Source organism: Dasypus novemcinctus, chromosome 19 (assembly GCF_030445035.2).
Source record: "Dasypus novemcinctus isolate mDasNov1 chromosome 19, mDasNov1.1.hap2, whole genome shotgun sequence".
NCBI classification, from domain to species: domain Eukaryota; kingdom Metazoa; phylum Chordata; class Mammalia; order Cingulata; family Dasypodidae; genus Dasypus; species Dasypus novemcinctus.
The window spans coordinates 8,734,828-8,758,661 of NC_080691.1; the positions used below are offsets into that span (position 1 = coordinate 8,734,828).

At 43.8% G+C, this 23,834-nt stretch overlaps 1 protein-coding gene across 1 annotated transcript in view; it reads left to right on the top strand.

Annotated features, from left to right (window-relative positions):
• Positions 1 to 23,834, top strand: part of TMEM132D (transmembrane protein 132D) — a 707,326-nt gene that overhangs the window by 325,422 nt on the left and 358,070 nt on the right. Inside the window, exon 3 of the mRNA XM_058281211.2 lies at positions 9,338 to 9,484. Within this exon, the coding sequence (XP_058137194.1) occupies positions 9,338 to 9,484 (147 nt within the window). The remainder of the gene's footprint in view (positions 1 to 9,337; positions 9,485 to 23,834) is intronic.

Sequence of the window (23,834 nt, forward strand, 5' to 3'; positions counted from 1 at the left end):
TAAGATATGTAAATGGCACTCTTGACTCTTGGATTATTTTCCGTAGGAACTAGAAGAGCTTGTTTCCCCACTCAAATGCTAAGCAAAGCACAAATCAAAATTTAAAAGACAGCTATATATGTGCACATATATTTCCTCCTGCTGCCCACGAGTTTTAATTTTTGGCTTTACCATTTGACAGACATGAGTAATAAAAATTAAATTTTTCCTTTTCTAAAAAATCTAAAGTAGCCACCCCAGGGCTCTCTGTCTTCCTGCCTTGCTTTATTTTTCTTCAAGGAATTATTAACATAATGAAAAAGAGAGAGAGAGTGAGTTATGTCACCCCCATGAAAATGTTGTTTTATGACACTAGGAAACATGCTGTTTTGTCCATAAGGGCATTTTCAATACTGAGAATAGTTTCTGGAAAGTAGAGGGACTCAAAAAAAGCATTTGTTGAATGAGACAGTGAACAAATAAACAAAAAGATGAGTTTGGTTACTTGCTTTGTGTCATTCATCTCTTGCTTCAATTATTTCCTTCTAAGACCTTGTGGGCAGTGGTGGTGGTGGTGATGGTGGTTGTGGCGTCAGTGTTGATGGTAGCGGTGGTGGTGGTCGTATGGTGGTATGGTCATATGGTGGACATATGTCATCACAACACCCTAATCATAACTCAGTTATGTCCAGGTACAGATCAGATTACAAGCATAATCCAATATTTCTTTTTGGAATTCATCAGTTATATCAAACTGCTACATCATGGTATGGTGGTGATGGTGGTGGTGGTGGTGGTGGTGGAGGCGGCGTCAGTAATGGTGGTGGTGGTGATGGTTGATGGTGGTGGTGGTGGTTGTGGTTGTGGCATCAGTGATGATGGTGGTGGTGGTGGTGGTGGTGGTGGGGATGATGGTGGTGGTGGTGATGATGGTATTGGTGGTGGTGGTGGTGGTGGAGGTGATGGTGGTGGTGGTGATGGGGATGATGGTGGTGGTGGTGATGATGGTATTGGTGGTGGTGGTGGTGGTGGCATCAGTGATGATGGTAGTGGTGGTGGTGGTGGTGGAGGGGATGATGGTGGTGGTGGTGATGATGGTATTGGTGGTGGTGGTGGTGGTGGTGATGGGGATGGGGGTGGCAGTGGTGATCATGGTAGTGATGATGGTAGTGGTGATGGTGTGGTGATGGTGGTGGTAGCGGCATTGGTAATGGTGGTGGTGGTGGTTGTGGCATCAGTGATGATGGTGTGGTCATGTGTATTAGTCAGTCAAGGGGTGCTGATGCAAAATACCAGAAATCTGTTGGCTTTTACAAAGGCTATTTATTTGGGGTAGGAGCTTACAGATACCAGGCCATAAAGCATGAGTTACTTCCCTTACCAAAGTCTATTTGGAGCAAGATGGCTGCCGATGGCTGCGAGGGTTCAGGCTTCCTGGGTTCCTACGTTCCTGAGGTTTGCTTTTCTCTGGCCTCAATGTTCCTTCCTTCCTGGGGCTGGCTTCTCTTTCCTCTGTGTGCTCACCTACCAGGGCTCCAGCTTAAGTCTTCAGCATCAAACTCCAACATCAAAAGTCCAACATTAAAAAACCCTCAACTCTGTTCTTTGCCATGCCCCCCATAGCATGATGGTGGCAGTGGTGATGGTGGTGATGATGGTGGTGGTGGTGGTGGTTCTGGTGGCAGTGGTGGTGGTGGTGGTGGTGGTTCTGGTGGCAGTGGTGGTGGTGGTGATGATCTTGGTGGCGGCATCAGTAGTGGTGGTGGTGGCAGTGGGAAGGTAGTGTGGGGGGTTGTGTTGTTTTTGTTGGGAGTAGGGCACTCCAAAGCTACTAGCAGTTGGTGTGCATATTCAGCATGTGGGCGCTGATGCCAGGGCCCCCTTCCTGTTTGTCGACTCTGCCCTTGTTTCTGTACATCTGGCACCTGTTCTGAACGAGCACCCACAGAAAGGCCGTATGGAGCCTTCTCAGGCAGCTAGAGGCAGGAGGAAAACCAGGTGCTTGGAAAGACGGAAGATTATGTGCACAAAGCGTTTAGCTCTAAATCACTTTTTAAAAGCCATTGACCATCTGCTATTGCTGGCAAAGAAAGCCCATGGTAGGGTAATGGGGTGAAAGGTGCTGACTCATTTAGGCTCCGGGCGAAATGGGAGGTCCTCAAAGCCCACAGCTGGCCAGGCCCGAGTGCTGACACCACCACCGCGGCCACGCCTGGGGCCAAGATGCAGCGCTCTGTCACTTAGGTTCTTCTCTGTTCCAGGCTTTCTCAAGTTGGTAGGCGGCTGGTCTGTTTCCTACTCTTGGTTATTTTATCGTCCCTGGAGATGGTAGAGAGAGACAAGGATCACCTGTGATGGAAAGTGTAATCAGAGCTGCTGCACACAGTCGTGCAGGTTGTGCCCTGCTCAACTCTAAGAGGCCCATTCAGGTCATAATCTGTGGGAACGGTGCCCTGGGATTGGTCGGTGCACAAGCTGCATGGCCAATGGCATCCCTGGACTTGATCCTGTTTATATAAAATTGTAGAATGGGTGTGAATAGGAGGGTAAAGAGGTACATGGAAGGTTGATGACCAAAATACGAGAGTTTAGGGTATTCAGGAGTTTTACTTTCTTCCTTATACCTCTGTGTAGTTCTCATTGTCTTTCCATAATGGACATATTTCATGCACTTAATCAGGACAAAAACGGGGGAGATGTAAGTGTAAGTACGTTTCTCTGCTTGAATACCTCTCATTCTCCCTCAGAGGTAACAAGAAATGTGCCAATGCGCTCGTTCATTCATTCCTGACTCAGAAAATCTCCTCGCTGAGTTCCAGCTCACAGAAGCCCTAAACTGGTAGCACAAGACGTTCTTCCGATCCGCAGATGCTTCATTTAGCCAGCACAGCATTTAAACATTCTTTGCAATTTTATAGGAAGTGAGGATGTCTAGACTCTCTTAAATATTGTGCATTTGCGATGCTGGGCCCTCAGTTCCTCTTGGTATCAAGATGTGGATGTAGCAGCTCCTTGCCCCGAGGCCTGGCGTTCCAGTTGAGTTTCAGACCCTAGTTGAGTTTGCCCGTCCTGATGCAGGCCACAAGCTCCAGGCAATGCATCAGCCCCTCACTCAGCTTTCCTTCTTCCCACGGCAGCTGCCCGTCTCCCTGGCCCGGGTTCTGGATGCCCTGCCTCCGTGTTTGATCCTATCCTCCTTGATCCCCCACAGATGGTCGTTCTTTGAGAGCAGACTGCGCCCTCCTCTTCCTTGTGTCCCTCTAGCCCTTGCAATGCCTCATGGGTAGCAAGACATCAAAAACAGGTTGCATTGAAGTGGTTGACCCTAGTTCTCAATTTAACTTCACAAAGAAACTGGCAGTGTGAAAACAGGCTCTCTTACTCAAAAGAACTCTGGATGTGTAGAGCTGGCAGTGGCGTTTCACCGTGCGTCACTGTAATGTGACTTGTGCTCATTGTGCTTTGTCTTCGTGTGTCTGGGAATTGGGGAGGGGAGCAGGGGCCTGTGAGATTATTCATGAGGATCATGGAGGGCCATATTAGGACTGCGTAGCATATTTGTTTCATCATTTTAAATTTCTACTTTTTTGTCTGTTTTATAGTGTATGTGAAATTAGTTCAATAGTCCAAGCGCAAAGTTTATAAATAAATAGACCTATATTAAGGTTGCAGGCTAAACTGTTTGTTCCTCAAGGGGGTTCATTATAAAAACAGTTGGAACCCACGAATTCAGATGATTACTTCAACTAGGATCAGCTCTTTCCTCTGTAGCACTCCTGGTCTTTGACTGTGTACACTGTGGGAGTTCTAAAGCCATTAGCAAAGCATACTGCAGTAAGAGCAAGGGGGCCCGGTGTTGCAAGAGAAGAGGGGCATGCTTCACAACAAACTCCTGGTAACATCACAACCAAGCATGTTAATATAATTGCTGGCCAGGGCAGGGCCAGGAGGGAGGGATGGGGCTGAAAGTGGTTCTTGAAACCAGCAGAATGTAGGAGCTATGTGAACCGGTAGACTTGGTGGGGAGTGGTATTGCCATAAATGGATTCTGGCTAATTAGAAGTTAGAAGCAAAGAGCGATTGCTGTGTTCCCATCCAACCAGGCTGCACAATTACATTGATAATACAGCTGCCACATAGGAGAAAACGGAGTGTAATTTATTCCTACTCACAATTAATGAGAGAAAATAAGTAAGGAGACAGTGAGCAATTCTAAAATACTTTGCTGTGACCCCGCAGGGTTTTTGTTTGACTTAGAAATCTGAACTTACCCACTGGTTCAATCGATTGACCAGGAGACATGCCATGGACCGAGGCTGTGAGTGTTTAAGTGGTGACGTCACGTGGCAGGGGACGCTGCCTGCTCTCCCTAGGCAGCCTGCTGAACCCGGGCTTCATCTGCTCGAGGCCAGCCTCAGGCGCCACGCACGTCCCGTCTCCTGAGAGGCACGCAGGGCAAGTCCTTCCTCTTGGAGCTGGGGGGTCACTGGGGTCTCTCCCTCTCCAGATCATAGCCTGCTACTCCCTCAGGAGCCACCGATGGTTTCTGCCGTCAGCGTTTGCATTACATTTACAGCAGCCACGTTTCCCTTCTCCCAGGCTGTACAGGAGCCCTCACCTCCACCCCGCCCTCTGCTTCTAGCTCTTTCTCTCTTAGCTCGACCTTGGCTGACAAACGCACATTTACACACAAGCAGAAATACTAAATAAATCTTATCTTGAGGTCAAAGGAAACAAACAAACTGAAATTCTTTTTATTTATCCCTCTTTATTTTTATTTCATCAATGTTTTATAATAAACTTTATTTTCACTGCAGTTTTAGCTTTCACAGAATTTCACAGGAAGCGCGGGGTTCCCATATACCCCTGTATTAGCATCTTGAATAGAGCGGTACATTTGTTTCAGTTGGTGAACCAGTATTGATTTCTTATTGTTAACTAAAGCCTAGAGTTGGCGTTAGGTTTACTTTTTTGTGGTACGGTTCTGGGGACTCTGGCCATCACATGGAGTCACGTATCTTGTCAGGCTCCACCTGTCCACCCCCTCCTTCTCCTCCCGGACCCCTGGCAGCCACTCATCTTTTTATTGTGTCCTCAGTTTTGCCTTTTCTAGAATGGTGTGTAGTTGTAATCAAGCAGTGTGGGGCGTTTTCAGGCTGGCTTCTGTCCTTTAATACAAAGGTTCTGAGCCTTTCTATTCCACGGACCCCTTACTAAGTGCACACTCTACTGTGTGTTGTTTAATAAATACATCACCCCCGTGCCTACACGTCTCCACAAGAATAATGTGTGTGTGTTTCAATTTCAGCTCCAGCTCACAGACCCCTGCTTCAGTAGCCTGTATCCGAGGCTCTCCATGCCTTTGCATGGCTTGGTGGCTCACTGCCTTTCATTGTTGACCAGCTCCCGTCATGCGTGTGCACCACAGTTTGTTTATTCTCTGCTCTGCAGATGGGCATCTTGGTCACTTGCTATTTTAGCAATTATGAATAAAGCTGCTGTAGACATTCCTGTTCAGGCTTTTTGCGTAAACACAAGTTTTCAAGTCATTTGGGTAAGTATCTGGGAGTATTCCATCAACTAAAGGACAGGCTGAAGAAGCCTGCTCAGAAAGGCTTGGCGAGGCTGACCCTGGGAGCCGACAGCGCGAGCCCACGGACAGGTGCAGTAGGGCCTCCGTGCTGGGCGAGGGGCCTCCAGCCCTTTTCATTTCCCAGGTCTTTTTGCTGAAGATTAAATTCTAGGGGGCGAGTCCAGCCTGGACTGGCTTGGACCACATGTGCCCCTCGTGACCAGGTGGTTGTAAGAACCCCAGATCATGCAAGCAACTTCAGGGGTGCCGTTTCCCAGAACACGAGGGATTTGATGCTGGGAGCAAAGTGTCCAGCACAGCTCAGAGTCCAGGACCCTGGCTATTTCAATTGTTACTGCATACGGCGTTGGGAATGCACATATATGCATATACATGTATTTATCTGCATTTTCTTTAGCTCTGTTATGTTTTAAAAATACAACATAGCATCAGGTTTTGTTTATACCAATCTACAGTGCAGGTGCATACTAGGGGAAATTATAGGCATTTTCCCCCATCAACAGGGTGGATATAAATTATTAAGTATAAATATACAGCAGAGTGTCTTCTGAAATCAAGTGCTATGTTCATCTCCATGTAATGAAGTTGTCAGTGTAACCTGTATTTATTGAGCCACAAATAGGTTATAAAACTCCTATTAGTGAATGTAAGTAACTCACTTGTCATGAACAAAAGAAGAAATTAGTATTTGGTTTAGACCCCAGGAGGCCAAGCCACACATGTTCCCGAATGGCTCTGAACTTGCCGCTTGCAGCGCTGAGTCTAGGGTTTCAGAGTTACTAACCCAAAGCCTCCCTGTTCGGGGGCCACTGGGTGCATTCTCTGAGGGCCAGCCCCCCATGTTCTCACGGGCCTTGTGCGTGATATGTGCTCACTGTCCTCTGAACTCACAGCCCTTCTCCAATGCAGAGCAGCTGAAACGCACCCCAGAAGTGTGTCTGCTCTTTGAAGAACATCCTCCGTCTGAGAAAGGCTCCTTCCTGGTGCCCTGGGCTAAATTTCAGAAAGATTTTCCTCTTAGAAATAATCCTATAAGTTACAGCTTCATGTACCTGCAAAAGAATTATTAGCAACACATTTTGGGTACTTCACGGGTTAAATAAGCAACTGTGTTCTTTCTTGGGAACTTAAAAATGACTCATGTGAAAACTATGTTCTGAATTCCAAATGACCTACTTATGAATAAAACTGCAGAAAAATATAAACCCATTATATTTCAGAAAACGCCTATTAATGATATCTCCTGTATAATGAAACAATTGCCAAAGCCAGGCTGATGACCCGTTTGTTTCAAGCAAATTTGAGTCAATAAAATTCCCATGCACAGTAACTGGGGCAGTCTTTGGAATTCGTGGGATATACAGGTAACTGCCCGCGGTGCTTGTGGCCACAACCTAACTGAATGTCCTCGGGGCAGAGAGCATACCTTGGTCACCTGAGTGTTCACCTGCTTCCAGGAGGTGAGGCGGCAGCGCAGGCTTGCAGTCCTCAGTTTATAAATGAGGACCCTCAAAATGTTGGCTTGAGCAATGGCTGTTTGCAACAGAAAACCCGTTTTTCCAGGTCTTGCTGCATAGGATGATCACGGGTAAGGCCTTAGCACTCAAGGCCTGTGCCCGCTGCAGCCTGGTCAATTCGGGATGTGCGCTGGGGTCCCCGGGCCACCCCCAGGGGTGAGGGCTCGTTAGCGGGCCGCCCAGAACTCAGCATGCAGCTGCGCCCGTGCTAAGATTCATTATGGCAGAAGGCCAAGCTCAGCCCGCAGAGCGACGAGCGCGTGGGGAGCGTTCAGGGCAGCTGGCGCAGGCCTCCAGAGTCTTCTCCCAGGGGAGCACGCAGGATGTGCTTCATTCCCCCATTAACGAGTTGTGGCGACTCCTGTGGAACACCTTCTACCTGGGGAGCCCATTAGCGACTCAGGGCCCAGGGTTTTTATCGGGGCTGCTCACGTAGGCCCTGTCTGCCTGGCGGACAAAAATTCCAGACCCCCAGGAAAGCAGGGGCCCAGCATAAAGCACATTTATACACAGTTATACCGGTTCTGGGAAGCCCTCCAGAACTGAAGTTCCCACAGGCTGGTGGGCCCCGCAGGCCGCCTTTTTACCAGGAGCAGTCCTGGGCCTGCTGTATGAACTCAGGACTCACAGTGCATCTAAATCGTGTTCTTATCGTTAAAAACAGCCCTGTGCGCCTGCTCCCTCTAAGCCCCGACCCGAGTGTCACCATCCGCTTCTCCCTTACCCTCACTTGTCACTTCTGACGATGAGAGCAAACCTGGTGAGAGCTGGAGACCCCGGCACTGCCGCGTTCCCCCAGATAAGCCAGTGCCCAGCCTGGCACGGCTTCTCAGACCCTGCCTCTGCGGGCCCTGTCTTCCCGCGGCGCCCTCTCGAAGGCACCGTGCAGGCCCCGGCACGCTTGCCTCAACGCTCTTCACATGCCTCCCACGGAACCCAAAAGGAAAACACAACAGCAGACACACAAGGCAGGTTGCAAATCAAATTGTTTGCATTTATCGTGTTGTCCTCTCACCATGTACTTTTTGATCCTTGCATTCCTTTTTTAATTTGAAATTTCCTAGAGAAAAATATGGACTTTCGAGAAAACCAGCTCGGCTGTGCTTTCTTCTCCCTCACTCTTCCATTCTCTCCTCGCGGAGAGGCGTCACGGATATCTTGGAGGAAAACCTGTGGGCTTATCTTCTATCCCCTTCCAAAAGTGAAGGAAGGAAGGAAGGAATAAATGAATGGAGAATAGAAATAACAAATGACGCCTGTGATGGAAAGGGCACTTAGGTAAATTTGTTTTTGTCTAAAGTCCAAATAGATGTTAGACAACATGACATATTGTCGCCGACGGTGAGTGATAAAGAATGTGAGGGGGTTAAAATAAGCAGCTACAGCACCTGAAAGTTTAAAGTAAGGCTGAGGAAGGCAGCCCCTTCCTGCATGGTGTCAGGAACCATTTCTGCCTCCTCGTCTCAGCTGTGTGCTGAGGCGGCACGTGCCTCCAGCCCGCTGAGCCCCGGGCTTCTCACCTGCTCAGTGAGCATTCCCACGGAGCTGGTGGCCTAGGGTGGCTGTAGGACTTCAGTGAGACAGAGCTGCAGTGAGCTCAGCAGGCTTCCTGGTCGTGGTGCGTGCCCAGCCAGTGCTAGCGACCAATGGCGACGAAGACGACGATGACCTTGCTGAGGTGGTCGGAAGAGCACGCGTTCAACAGTTGGAAGGATCTGGGATCTCAGCTCCACTGTCGCCCGGGGCGTCATCGCCCCGACTCCCCACCCCGCCTGAGCCGCAGCTTCCTCATTTTCACTTGCAAATTCGTTGAGAGAATTAGATGAGATGATACAGACGCAGTGTCCCTGGGTGCCCGGCTCGGAGGAGGCCTTGAGTGAAGGCGCAGCATTTTCTGCGCTTGTAATTCATTTCCTCTCTCCCTGTAGTTCCAGCCCTCTCGGATTTCAGGAGTTTTTTTTTTCAAGCTGAAAGACGAACTAGCACAATAGTGCTCTATTTCTTCATGTCCCACCGCCTGTCCCCTGCCAGCGTGCTGTCACTAGCTCCCCTGGCAAAGGTAGGAGTAGCAGAAAACGTTTTCAGGACCAATGGCTTGGGAGATGATGGCAGCTACGTGGTTAGACCCTGCTAGACCTGAGTGTAAACCCAAGGCAGGCGTGCGCAATTTGTTCGGGTGCCCCGGCCCCAGCGGTCACCCAGGAATCCCCCAGAGCTGTCTCAGCAGCACCTTCACTGTCTCCCACAGGGCAAAGGTGAAGAGAGGCGTGAACATCATCGGGGTGAGAGCCAGCAGCCCTGCCATCTGGGAAGTCCGGGAGAGCTCCGAGTACACGGGCAAGCACGCACCCGCTGTCATCGTGTGTCAGAAGAAGTCCCCTGGCTCAGAAGACAGGTGAGTCCCCGCGGCATTCGCTCTCTGCAGGTGGGCTGCAGTCGTGCCGCCGCTGTCCTGGGTTTGCCAGCAGCGTCCTCCCACGCGCTGCTGTAGGTGTGTGACTGTGTTAGCAGCCGCCAGCAAGGCGGATGCCTCCTTCCTTTGGGAGAGGTGGGCTGTGACCCACAGTGGTCAGCTTAAACCACAGCACGGCTCCGTGCCACCTCCGAGGACTGCTCCACGCACGTGGCATTTCTCTACAACATGGCCCCGTTCGAACCCCTTTGATTAGGACTATAAGTCTGAGCGCTTCTGATTAAACGGCCCGCTTGGCAAGTGCTGAAACCACGGGTGCGTGTCTCTGTGCCCAGGGTTGCCGGGCTTGTTGCCGTGTATCTGTTAACAGCATGTGCGTGAGGTACCTTTGCAGGGATTTCTTGATGACACAGGGAACTCTTTGCTGTGGAATCACAAGGACCTCTGCGTCACTCTGGAGAGAAATTAAAATCTGAATCTGACTTTAGAAACCGTTGGTTCACAGCTGGACAAAGAGGGACTTGAAAACTTGGTAGCTCTTCATTTATTCTAGTCTCCTCAGCCTCATTTGTGGCTCTAGTATTTCTAGTCTGGTCACATATTTTTGTCAACTGAGGTTGATTTTGGTTCCCTGTATTACTGAAAATGTGAGCAGTAACTGAAGAAAGAATCCCAGGTACGTAAGCTTATTTTTGGAGTGCTAGACCTTTAAACTTCATAGGTCAGTGTTTGGAAAATGTATTTATTTCCATTACATGAAGGAAATAATCTCAGTGAGTGCATATTGCACATTTTTGGTTTATCATCAAGGAGCATTTATAATCAATTTGGATATGGTTTTGTTGTGCTCCTAGAAACTTTGTTTACTGTGGGTGCCTGGGGGTTTGGGGTCATCAGTAGCCCCGGTTTGTGACTTTTCCTTTAATTTGAATATTTTTCACAACTTTTATAGCCAATACGGAAGAAAAGAGGGACTCTGCACTTGGATTCGGTCATAAATGCTTGTGGAATGATGGTGTGCCCCTGGGTGAGCTGATGAACTTTCAGATAGCAACAGGTTCATGCACGCCCATGTCAGCGCCATGGTTTGGGAAATCAGGTGTCGCCTCAATAAAAGGTTTGTTTTGTGTTGTGTAGTCGGAAAAATTAGAAGGTCTAGGTGGATGGATGGATGGATGATGGATGGATGAGTAGAAGTATTTTTTGATCCCTTGCCAGAGGGAAGGAGTTAAGGGGAAAGGGTCTGAACGCATGCGCCTTTCTCTGCTCTTGGGTGCTCTCCTGCCCTCTCCTCCAAGGACGAGCAGCTGTGGTGGTTCTAGTGTTTTCTGTGACATGCAAAGGGATTTGAGTCATTACAGAACTTTATGAATTCTTTCTTTTTGCTTTGAATTTCTGGTTAAGAATTAGGTCAACCAAATTCTTAGGTATGGAGAGGAAGGTAAAGAAACTTGCCAAGAGTAGTTTATCCCAATTAAGGTAGAAACTGCTCTTTTTATTATAAAATAATATTTTATTTATTTTTATGGATCCATGGATTCAGGAGCTTCCAAAGAGTTTGGATACTTCTTTGAATGGAAGGAAAGCATCTCTAAAACATCTATAGACATGTAAATGTTTGCTTAGCATTTTGTTTTCTTTCATCTATACAGTATTTCCTTTAAGAAATGGGTATCCTGAAGGGGATAAGAAGCTATTCCTGTAAAAGTCCCAATATCATAATGCCATTTCATACAAAGAACATGCATATGGTATATTATGTGTATCTGTATATTCAATCTGTTATATGTGCATATGGAACACACGCGTGATATAGGTGTATATAAATATCTATGCTGCATATGCACACACTTTATATGTATTTTACCTGCACTGAGGGGATTATTTTATTTTTTGGAATCTGATTCCTTCACCAAAGCTAAGGAGGTTTTGCTTAATGAGGAAGCTGTAGAGTGAAGATCTTTTATTTGAGGAATTGCTTTTGTCTTCTTTGCAACTCTGTGGCCCTGCCTGGCACACTGTGGAGGCTCCGTCAGTACCTGTTCAATGAAGTTCCTGAGTTAGAGCATCTCTCTGCTCCTATATTATTATGCACATCTATGTGTACACATATTTAGAGGCCTCCTGTGTACACTGTTGAAGGGAAAGCAAGGTGCAGGACGCAGGTACAGCGAGGCCCTGTGGGCACTTTTATGAGCAGATGATATAAGAGCCTGGCTACTGTCCTTGCCACTGGGGAGTAGGTGGCAGGTACCTTACTTTTTACTGTGACCCTCTTAGAAGGTTTGATATTTTTTCACTGTTGTATGTACTATCTATTTAATAAAATGTGTACAGTTGAAAATTAGGTGCATTATAGAATATGATAACTTCAACTATATATTCAGCTTTTATCATTACTGCAAAAATGTTCATTTTATGTCTGTCTGTAGGTAATTAAAGAAAAAATCAAGCTTCATAGTTTGGGATAGTGAGTAGACTGGATGCGATCTATTTATCTTAAACATAATTGGACAATGCATTATACAGAGGATATTTTAATAATGTTAGTAGATTTTGCTTCAGAAGCTGTTTTGCTTTATAAATTCTTACTCTTTTTAAATGTTTTTCAATTACTCTTAAAATTCAGAATCTGATCATATGAATGCAAAAGAGGCCATCTTAATTAGCTTGAGAGACATAGATTTTGTCTTGCTAATATTTTACCATGGATCAGGAAATTGTGTTAATGAAGTTAAGTCACTGTGACAGGTATAATTTTATGGATTAAGGAAACTCTTTTGTGCTAGTGATGAACTCAACAGGAATGAGTGAAGATCTTTTATCTAAGTTGAAATACATCCTTCGTTGTTTGAAGAAGTTGGATTTCTGAAAACCTTATCATAACAGTATTAACATGTGAATGCTATCACAGCTATCAGATCTGTTTGATTGAGTATTGCCAACAAATATTATGGAATAGAAGTAGAATAACTAATTATACTCTGTCAATCAAACTCCACTTGATGTTTTCAGAGTCTTATTCACTATAGCACTGTGCCATCTTAGGCAAATGTGTAACAGAAAGCCATATATTTTCATTTTCCTGCTGCTTTTCACTTATATGAGTTTTTTCCAAAGTTTACCACAGTTGGTATTTAGATTAGTTTAGGTGGCAATCAGAAATGGGATTAAACAAATGACAGTACAAAATTTATGTGCTTCTCAGTTCTCCTTGAAGGCTCCTGGTTGAAAAGAAGTACCCCTCCCTTAGGAGCTCATTTTAGAACTCTGTTGCTTGCTAATAGATTGTAGACAGGCAAGAGGGTAGAGCAAAAGTTTGATCACTTTTTCTAATTATCTTCCATTTGTATCCTATGATAGTGCTTTTCCATTTATTGTGGAAAATATATTTCATCTATTTAAATAAAAAAATGAGTTGCCATAAATAGGAAAGTGACTCATACTTCAAATATAGACAGATGTGATTAAAATCATGAACTTAATACTCAAAGTTAGGATATGCTGGCATTGATAAACTTATTTCACACTGTATCTTTTAGGAATAGGTTTCGTTAATTTTTTAAAGCAAATGAGTAACAGAAACAAAAGAGACATTTGTTCCCCTCTCACCTAAAACCCTCCCTGAGGTCGACTGGCCAGGCCTGGCTCGGCAGCTCCCCGTACCTCTGAATGCTAGACCCCTGAGTTTCTTCAGCAACTTGCTTGTGTTAGTCAGCTGGAGGGGTGCTGATGCAAAGTGCCAGAAATCCACTGGCTTTTATAAAGGGTATTTATTTGGGGTAGAAGCTTATAGTTACCAGGCCATAAAAGCATAAGTTCCTTCCCTCACCAAAGTCTCCTGCCACGTGTTGACGCAAGATGGCGGGCAACATCTGCAAGGGTTCAGGCTCCCTCCTCCTCGCCAGCTTCTTCCAATCTCAGCCCTAGGTTGGGGCAAGTCTCCTCTCCCTCCTGAGCTCATTTCTCCTGGGCTCCGCTGCTCTGCTCTCTCTACAAGGCCAGCTAAAAACTATCAGGTGAATGGCTCGGAGTTCCAGGTCAAAACTCCAAACTCTGTCCTCTGCCTTGTCGTTTTCCCTGTGAGCCCCACCCACCAAAGGGGCGGGGACTCAACGTCCTAGTGATGTGGCCCAATCAAAGCCTTATTAATCATTATTTAATCAAGTAAAAGTGAAACCTCTGAATTCAGTACAATCTAAGGGTATCACTAGCCCAGAGGAAAAGACCAGTTTCCAAACATAATCAGTATTTATTTTTGGAATTCATCAATAATATCAAACTGCCACAATGCTAATGCATGGCTTTCATCTTCCTAGATTAAGATAGCTCTGAAGTGCCGCTCATTGCATCAGCATTGCACGCCAAAGAAAATTAACAGAAAAGGTTCTTCCCCACTGATAGCTCTCCTTAAGCAGCAGCCCCGGAAACCCCGCCACCGCTAATTCTATTTCATCTCATTGCTCAGAACTTACTCGCACAGTCATGCCAAACTTCAAAGGAAATGAGAACTATCATTCATTATAGACAATGATATGCCCAGCCCAGAATTAGTGTCCTGCTCCTGAGAAATAAGAATAGCCCAGATAGGATGGGCAGCCAGCAGCTTCGCCCCCAGCAATTTATCTAGAATAAATGCTGTGAGTTTCCAACTGGATGATAAAGAGATTCCAGTATCTAATTCTCTCCCTCACTTTCCCAGGTTCCCACTGAAATTTCCAATAAAATACCATGTGGGTGATGAAACCCACATTAGCACAGGAAAGCAAAAAAGTTACCATGTGTGTATTAGAAGCAGGAGTAGATTGAAGGAGGAGGCAAAGACAAGAAATCTCAACTTTTCCTTTTGTAAAAACAAACAAACAGAAAACAATTGGACCTAGATGTGGGTGGAGAAGACCTGAGCATTAAAAATAAATGTAAGAGGGAAGCGACTGCGGCTCAATCAGTTGGGCTCCTGTCTACCATATGGGAGGCCCTGGGTTTGTGTCCTGGGGCCTCCTTGTGAAGGCAGGCTCGCCCGCACGCCTCGGAGAGCCACTGGCCCAGTCGCCACGGAGTGCCATCGCCCTGCAAGCACCACAGAGAGCCGACTCAGCAAGGTGACGCAACAAAAAAGGGGAGACAAATAAAAACACAGAAGAGTGCACAGCAAATGGACAGAGCAGACAACAAGCAAGTCACGGGGTGGGGGTGGGAATAAAAAAAAAAAAAGAGAGAGAGAGAGACAAGGGGAGAGTCAAGGTGAAGCGCAGCAGAAACCAGGAATTGAGGTGGTGCAATTGACAGGGAACCTCTCTCCACATCTAAGGTCTCCAGGATCAAATCCCAATGAATCCTAGAGGAGAGAAAATGAGAAGAGAAGACAACACAGACAGCAAAAACAGCAGGGCGGGAGGAGGGGAAGGGGGAAATAAATAAATAAATCTTAAAAAAATTAATAAAATAAACGTAAGAAAGAAAAAGCAAAAAAGTCCACCCTTTGACTTGTGTAGACAGTAGGCTGTGGCACAGCTGGGCAGGAAAATCCAAACCAGTAAGGTCTCCTGCCAGGGCAGACAATTATTACAAGTGAAAATCCTGAGGGGAGGAGGCCTTCTGGAACAGAGGGAAGGAGCCAAACAGGCAAAAAGCCCTTGACCGGTGAAAAGATCCTGCAAAAAAGAATATGGAGAAAACCTAAGAACTGAGAGTTGAAGACCATTTTCTGCATGAAATGGAAGTGATTTTAGGAAATGCTCTCAATGCTCTCACTTTCAGAAAAGCTTTGTCTCGTAAAAGAGAGAACAAGCAAGCAAGGACGGGGGCCTCCGGGGTAAGAGAGCAGGTACGGAGCTTGAGAACACTGGTCATTAGATTTTCTGTGGCCAGAAATAAAATCAGTGAGGTGGAGTGAAAACCACAGAAGCAAGAGAAACTTCAGAGAAAGAGGTAAAATAAGAAAAAAAATCACTGAAAACCAAGCAAGAGTATTTAAAAAGGACCAAAAAAAAAAAAAAAAAAAAAAAGACAACAGGGAAATATAGAGAAAAAGAAAAACTTTCAGAAATAGAAAACCTTAGTGAACTTCTGGAAAACTGAAGCATTCACAGTCACAGGAAAACAGAGTTATGCACAATCAGTAGACAAGTAGTTATAGCTAATTTTAGAGAGCAGTTTGACAGTATGTCAACAACTTTAAATATGGGCATAATAAGCTTTTATTTAAACTTCATTTCTAAGATCATTTTCTGAACAAAATAGAAGTATGTCAAAATATCTAGGTAGATATTTATCATAAATATTTGAATAAAAATTAATAAATATTGAATAAAGAGTGGAATTAATGTACCAAAATATTACACAGCCATGAAAAATATACTGCAGAAGACTATTTAGTGGTTATGAAGATGTTTATGGTATGATGCCAAGTGAAAAGTGGATCCTAAGTGCTTAGCTACCTTCTTACTTATTGGTGAAAGACGGCATGCTTTCCCCCTGAGAAGACAGTCAAACAAAAGATGCCTTGGCTCACCACTTCTATCCAACATTGTTCTGAAAGTTCTAGCCTGGAACATTTCACATGCCAAAGATTGGAAAAGAAGCAGCAAAATGATCTTTATTTGCAGGTGACAATCTTGTATTTGGAAAATCCTAATGAATCCAGAGAAGACTGTAGGGCACAAAACATTAAAAAATCATTTGTATGTCTACATGGTAGAATGAATAATATAAAAATTAAATTAAGGGAATGGTTCCATTGACAATATCAAGAAATGAATAAGATACTTAGAATAAGATACCTAGAAATAAATTCAACAAAAGAAATGCAAGACTTGTACACTGAAAACTACAGAATATTGTTGATATAAATTAAAGACTTAAATAAATGAGAAAGGCATTCCATGTGCGTGGATTGGAAGACTTAATATTGTTAAGATGCCAGTTCTCCCCAAATTTAACAGATTTAGTACAACCACTATCAAAATCCCAGCTGCGTTTTTTTGTTAAGAAATTGACAAGCTGATTCTAAAATTCGTAGCGTAACACAAGAGACCCATAATAGTCAAATAATGACTGCAGAATTTCCAATTGAAGTGACGGAAAGCTGGAATAATGAATATTGGTGATGGTAGCACAGTATTCTGAATGTAATTAATACCACTGAATTGTATACTTGAAAATAAGTTAAAATGGGAAATTTTGAGTTGTTTATATGTTTGTTACTCCAATAAAAGTTTTTTTTAAAAAAAAACTTCTACTATAAAGCTACACTAATCAAGACAGTGTGGTACTGGTGTAAGAATAAACATAAACCAGTGGAAAAAATTGAGGGTTCAGAAATAAACCCATATGTTTAAGGTCCATTGCTTTTTGACAGTGGTGCCAAGACAACCAGATATCACATGCAAAAGAATGAATTTGGACCCCTGCCTCTTTGTACATATAATAATTAACTCAAAATGAATCAGAACCCAGATATAAGAGCTAAAACTATAAACCTCAGAAGATAAAGGAGTAAATATTTATTACCTTGGGTTAGACAATGGTTTCTTTGATAAAACACCAAAAACATAAGCAAAACAAGAAAAATCAGATAAATTGGGTCTCATCAAAATGAAAGTTTCTGCGTCTCAAAGGACACCATCAAGAAAATTAAAAACCCGCACATGGAATCTCTACCTCACTACATAGAAATAACTAACTCAAAGTGGATCAAGGACCTAAATATAACAGCTAAAAGCATTAAACACTTAGGAACTTAAATTCTGAAAACTTTGGGGAAATCTTCAGGACCTTGGATTTGGTAGTGTTTTCTTAGATATGACATCAAAAGCTTGAACAACAAATGGAAAATAGACAAATTTAACTCAATCAAAAATTTTCACAAATTATGCCTCAAAGGACATTATCAAGAAAGTAAGAAGACAACCTACAGAATGGGAGAAAATAGTTGCAAAGCATGTATTTAATAAGGGTTTAATATCCAGAATATATAAAGAACTCTTACATCGCAATAACCAAAAGACAAACATCCCAATTTAAAAATGGGCAAAGGACTTGAATAGACATTTCTCCAAAGAAAATTCACAAATGGCCAATAAGCACATGAAAAAGTGTTCAACATCCTAGTTGAGTACAAAAGTACCTGTGTTACAGAGATGGCATTTTCTTTACTAAGGGGCAGACTAGTGCCCTTTGCTCACTGGGTGATATGGAATTAACTCAGAGAAAGAACACGGAACCAGAGAAAATAAGCGAGGATTCACACTTGTGGTTTTCAAGCGTTTTGACTAATATCCCATTGTTTCTTTGCTGCTTAGATATAAGAATATTAGAGAAGGAAGAGGGACACAATAGAAAGGGTGTTCAGCCTCTTTAGTTATTACAACATGCAAGTCAGACCAGGATGAGCTACCACTTAACACTGACTCAGGTGACTGTTAGTAAATGAATAACTGAATAAATACAACAGAAAATAACAAATGTGGACAAGGATGCTGAGAAATTGGAGCACTTACACAATGTTGTTGGGATGGTAATTAGTTCAGCTGCTGTGGAAAACAGTTTTCATTTCCCCAAAAGCTAAACATACAATTATGACCTCGCAGTTCCACTTTTAGGTATATACTCAAAATAAATGAAAACAAGTACTGAAACAAATACTTGTACACCAGTGGGTATAGCAGCATTGTTCCTAATAGCCCACTGTTGGATAAGCAAATTGTGATACATCCATGCAATGGAACACTATTCAGCCATACAAAGAAATAACATTCTTGCTCATGCTACAATATGGACGGACCTGGAAATCATTATGCTGAGTGAAATGTCAGAAACAAAAAAAACAAATATTATATGCTTCCACTTATTTGAAATATCTGTCATAAGCAAATTCATAGAGACAGAAGAAGATTAGAGGTTCCTGGGGGTTGTGGGGAAAGGGAAGTGGGAAGTTACCGCTCAAGGGGTAGAGAATTTCTGTGTAGGCTGATAAAAAAGTTTTAGCAATGGATGGAGGGATGGTAACACAAGTTTGTGGATGTAATTCACACGACTGAATTTTACACCTAAGTGGTTAAAATGAGAAATGTTACTATAATAGTCCATTTTTTAAAAAGGCAACCCAGAAAATGGAAGAAATTATTTACAAATCATATATCTTATAAGAGACTTGTACTCCAAATATATTTTTAAAAATCTTACAACTCAACAATTTTTAAAAAATTGTAATGGCCTAAGGAATTGAATAGACATTTCTCCAAAGAAGATAATATATTGAAAACGAAAAAAAAAAAAATGTTGTGATGACCTAGTACCTGTGGAAATGGCTTTTAAGGGATTCCTGCACTTTTGTCTTTGTACTTGCCAATTGGAATACTCAATTGGGGGATACTTTTTCCGTCTGATGATTTGTCCTTGAAGCCAAAAAGATCTGGACTCTGTTTTAGACAAAAATAGCTTGTAATGGAGATTGTTTGGAAAATGTTCAGTTTTGCTTTAGAAGCAAAGGTCTTAGTGATTATACCCTATTGCTGCTTGACCATGTCAAGACGGCAGACCAAGCGATGGAAAATAATTGTAAAATTATTATTATAATTATTATTGTAATAATTTGATTAGACACATTTTCTAGCAATATTCTTCACTGAGACAACTCAGCTCTTTTGACACCTAGAACTTGAGTTTCTCCCAAAAATATATGAGACAGTGGCACCAAGTCATCAAGCTGCGGTGCCCTTTCCTGGGTGCAGTGAGATTGTGTCGATACCTCACCTGCCACCGGTAGCCTCATCGTTAACTCTGTGGCTCATCGTGCTTCTTCCCATCAGGGTGCTGATTCCTTCCAGGAGAGTGGAAGGAGCAGGAGTGGAAGGTTCCGCGTTTCTGACATTTTGTCTTATTCACAGCACTGGAGAGGTGATGCAAGTTCTTCTTCTATAATACTGGCACACTAGGGTCAGTCTCTGCTGGGCTGTTGAGAGAGCGCGACATAACCACGCGTGTAAACATGCTTTGAAACCTATCGGGGGCATTTTCGAAGGAGCGCCGTGTGTTATTTTTACATTGTTTAAATGCCGGGCTGCACACGCAGCATGTCGCCAGGGCCTCCTGGGTCGTGGGAGACTGTTTATTCCCGTGGGCCAGGAGGTCCCCAGGCCTGGGGGAGCAGAGTTAGCTGTGTGTGGAGCTTGTGTCGAGTCTGAGCAAAGGTTCCCTACGGAGTTTAAGTTTAAAAGCTGCGGGAAGCTTTTTGACACAGGTCTGTATTCACAACTTCTGTATTAGGGACAAAACAGAGCAAAATGTTATTTCCCATTTTCTCCTAATTATTTTGGCACACATGTAAACACACACACACACACACACACACACACAATGCAAATAATAAAATGCTTTTCCAAGGATGAGGGCGACCAGAGAATCTTTATGAGCTGCTGGAGGAATTGTAGAATGGTTCAGCCACTTTGGAGAGAGATTTGACAGTACTACTGAAATTTAAAATGTGTCTCTAAAAGACCCTGAGATTCTAGTTCTAGGTATATCTAATCTAGTTCAAAGCTTGGAGGTGGATGCAGAGATGTGTACCTGGGCTTATTGCAGACTTTTAAAAAAGAGCAAGCAGTCGGAAGCATCCTAAGTGCCCATCAGGAGAGGAACTGATTTTTTAAAATGGCCCATTCATATAGTGGAATCTTAAGCAGTAATTGTGAGAAATGCCATAGATCTGTGTATACCAACATAGATTGGCATCAAAGTGTAATTCTGAATAGGGAAACTTGAATAATACTATGTAGAGCATGATGCAACTCATGTAATTATAAAAAGAAACCCATAGAAATGTGTCATTTTGTAGAAAAATACTGATTTAATACAGGTATAAAATCCTTGAACGATCACCATTTGGGAACTGCCTCAGATGAAGGGACCGTTGTTCAGGGTCCCCCAGGAGAGTGCTGAGTTTGCCTGGAGAGCCTAAGCTCTTTGTGTTGCTTCCATTAGAAACATATAGATGAGGTCGGGAGGCAGCAATGATTTAGCATAAGGCATTGAAATTAAGAGGAATTATGAGCCCAATTCTCCATGAAGTTATACCCCAGGCTGACTCATTCACCATTCCCTGCCTCCTATTCAATCCCTTTATGCAGTAGCACAGGGAAGTGTGAGATTTGCCTTAATTTACCCGTGTGTTGCTTTACTTTTATTACACCCATATATTTGGTATTTAATATCTCCCATTTCCAAGTGGAGTACCAAATTTAGAATTAAATTATTTAACAACTACTTTCCAAGAGTCGTGGCAGTGAGTTACCGCTACGTGCCGTTACTTGTGGAAACAGCCGTTGCTTTTGACAGGATCTCCGGAGTGCTGTAATACTAAAATTCCAGCCTGCTTTGTCTGCTACAGCCTCAGAAGTAACAAATGCAGTATAAATAATAACCTAATAGCAACAATGATTATATTATGCGGCTTGCTGGCTTTCATCAGAAATGCTTCATAAACACGCACCGGTATTGTAGATCATGGCCAGCGTTTGGATGCTGTGGTTTGCGGTGTCACAGAACCTTGCCAGCCCACCGTGCATTACTTGGAGGAAGGATAAAATTCTTCATTTACTTGAATTACCAAAAATGTCTGCCATAGCAGGAATATCTAATGTGACACATAACATCCCATCTACGAAACCATGTGCTGCTATTTGTCTTCATGTAAATTTCTGAGCTTGAAACTGCAATGAATATATACATATATATGTTTGTATGTATACATGCAGACATATTTTCATAGCCCTCAGCTTCCTACATTTTGAAAATAGACAGTACTAGCCGTGGAAGTCCTACATGGGAAACATGTCTCTATACGTCTATTTCTAGATCTGTATAGCCATACCTATATTTGTATCATATGTATCTTTATCTATGTCTAGATATCAACTACATCAATATCTCTAAGTACATCCACATTTCTCTGTCTATCTGTGCATAATATAGATGCATGATACAACATCTAAGAGCACTTTTTATTTTTTTATTTTTTTTTCATTTTTTAATTCATTTTTAAAAAATATTACATTAAAAAAATATGAGGTCCCATTCAACCCCACCGCCCCCACCCCCCACTCCCCCCACAGCAACACTCTCTCCCATCATCATGACACATCAATTGCATTTGGTAAGTATATCTCTGGGCATCGCTGCACCTAATGGTCAATGGTCCACATCATAGCCCATACTCTCCCACGTTCCATCCAGTGGGCCCTGGGGGGATCTACAATGTCCGGTAATTGTCCCTGAAGCACCACCCAGGACAACTCCAAGTCCCGAACACGCCTCCGCATCTCATCTCTTCCTCCCATTCCCTGCACCCAGCAGCCACCATGGCCACTTTTCCCACACCAATGCCACATTTTCTCTGTGGACCTTGGATTGGTTGTGTCCGTTGCACCTTTATGTCAAGAGGAGGCTTAGATTCCACATGGATACTGGATGCAATCCTCCTGCTTTCAGTTGTAGGCACTCTAGGCTCCATGGTGTGGTGGTTGACATTCTTCAACTTCATGTTAGCTGAGTGGGGTAAGTCCAATAAATCAGAGTGTAGGAGCTGAAGTCTGTTGAGGCTCAGGGCCTGGCTATCACATTGTCAGTCCAGAGATTCAAATCCCCTAGATATATCTTAAACCCCAGCACCAACTACAATTCCAGTAAAGTAGCATGAAAGCCTTGTGAAAAGAGATCCCATCTGAGTCCAGCTCCATCACGCAGAAACACCAGCTCCAAAGAAGGGCCAACAAGAGCGCTTTTTATTTGCTAAGGGTCTTCACCCTTTTTACAGGTGGTCGAGCGTGCATTCGTGGGCATCTCCTGAGAAGTCCTGGATGTTTTTGAGAGTCGGGGGCATCCTTCAGGGAAAGCAGTGCCTGGGTTCACTTAGCTGACTGGGGGGCACGGTCGCTAGTACCTGCCTCATCCTCCGCGACAGCCCTTTACCTTGAGCGTGCTATTGAGCATCTTGAAGTCTCCAGATTTCCCTGGTGTGCTTAGCTTGATGTAACAAATGCTGTGTTTGGATTATCTAGGAAGCAGTTTAGAAAGATAACAGTATTTCACAGAACATTAAAAAAGAAACAAAAGAAAAATTACAGGGTCCATACAAAGAAGCACTGTTTACAGTCCAACTGTGAAAAGTATTATCTTGTTTCTTATGTTCTAAAAATTTCATTCTTATCATTGTTCTCCTGAACAGGATGTCTTCCTTTGTTTTTTTAAGTGTATGTGCTCTGAATTTTCTATCATTTCCAGAAGCAGCTTTCTTCTGACAGCTTTCAAGTTCATGCTGTATGCCACTTAGTTCAAGAAGTTTCCTTGGTATACTGATATAGGATGTTATTGACAGGATATATATGGTTGACAGGGAGTTATACAGGGCATATGCCCAGGGTATATAGTAATGTCTAGATATACTCATAGTGGAAACAATTAAAAACAACAGCTGGGGGGGTACTGGGCTCCTGGCCGGGGGGTCACTGTCGTGTACCCTGGGGGAGCAGCGGCAGTCCCCCAGGTGCAACGGCAAGAACCAGGAAGGAAGGAGGGCCCAACAGTGGGCTCCTGATACTAATGGCTATGCTTTTGAGCCTATACACCTGCAATAAGAACAAGGCCTAGAGTAGCACTGTGCCTGGGAGTTTCCTCCTGACAGCCTTCATGTTACTCAAATGTGGCCACTCTCACAGCCAAACTCAGCATGTAGATGCAGTGCATTCCCCCCAGCATGGGACATGACACCCGAGGATGAGCCTCCCTGGCACCAAGGGATCACTACCACATACCAGCTGAAGATGCAACTAGAAAATGACCTTGAATTAAAGGTTCAATACGGATCAGCAGAATATCCCTGTCTACATATAATAACATGACTTAAAAATGCTGTTTGACCTAATGGAAGGGGGAAATGGAATGGAGAAATGAGATTATAAGGCTATGAGTCTCTAAAGAAGAGTCTGGAGGTTGTCAGAAGGAATGCCCTTATGCACAACTGAGCAGAGTCTAAGAGACAGATAAAGTAGATACAACCCCAGGTATTGGTTCTTTTGAGGGATAAAGAGATCCACGGGTTCTATAGTCATGGCAGATGGGGTTCACTGCCATGGCAGATGGCCCTTCTTTGGAGTTGGTGTTTCTGCGTGATGGAATTGGACTCAGAGGGGATCTCTTTTTACAAGACTTGCATGCTACTTTATTGGAATTGTAGTTGGTGCTGGGGTTTTAGATATATTTAGGGGATTTGAATCTCTGGACTGATAATATAACACCCAGGCCCAGAGCCTCAACAGACTTCAGCTCCTACACT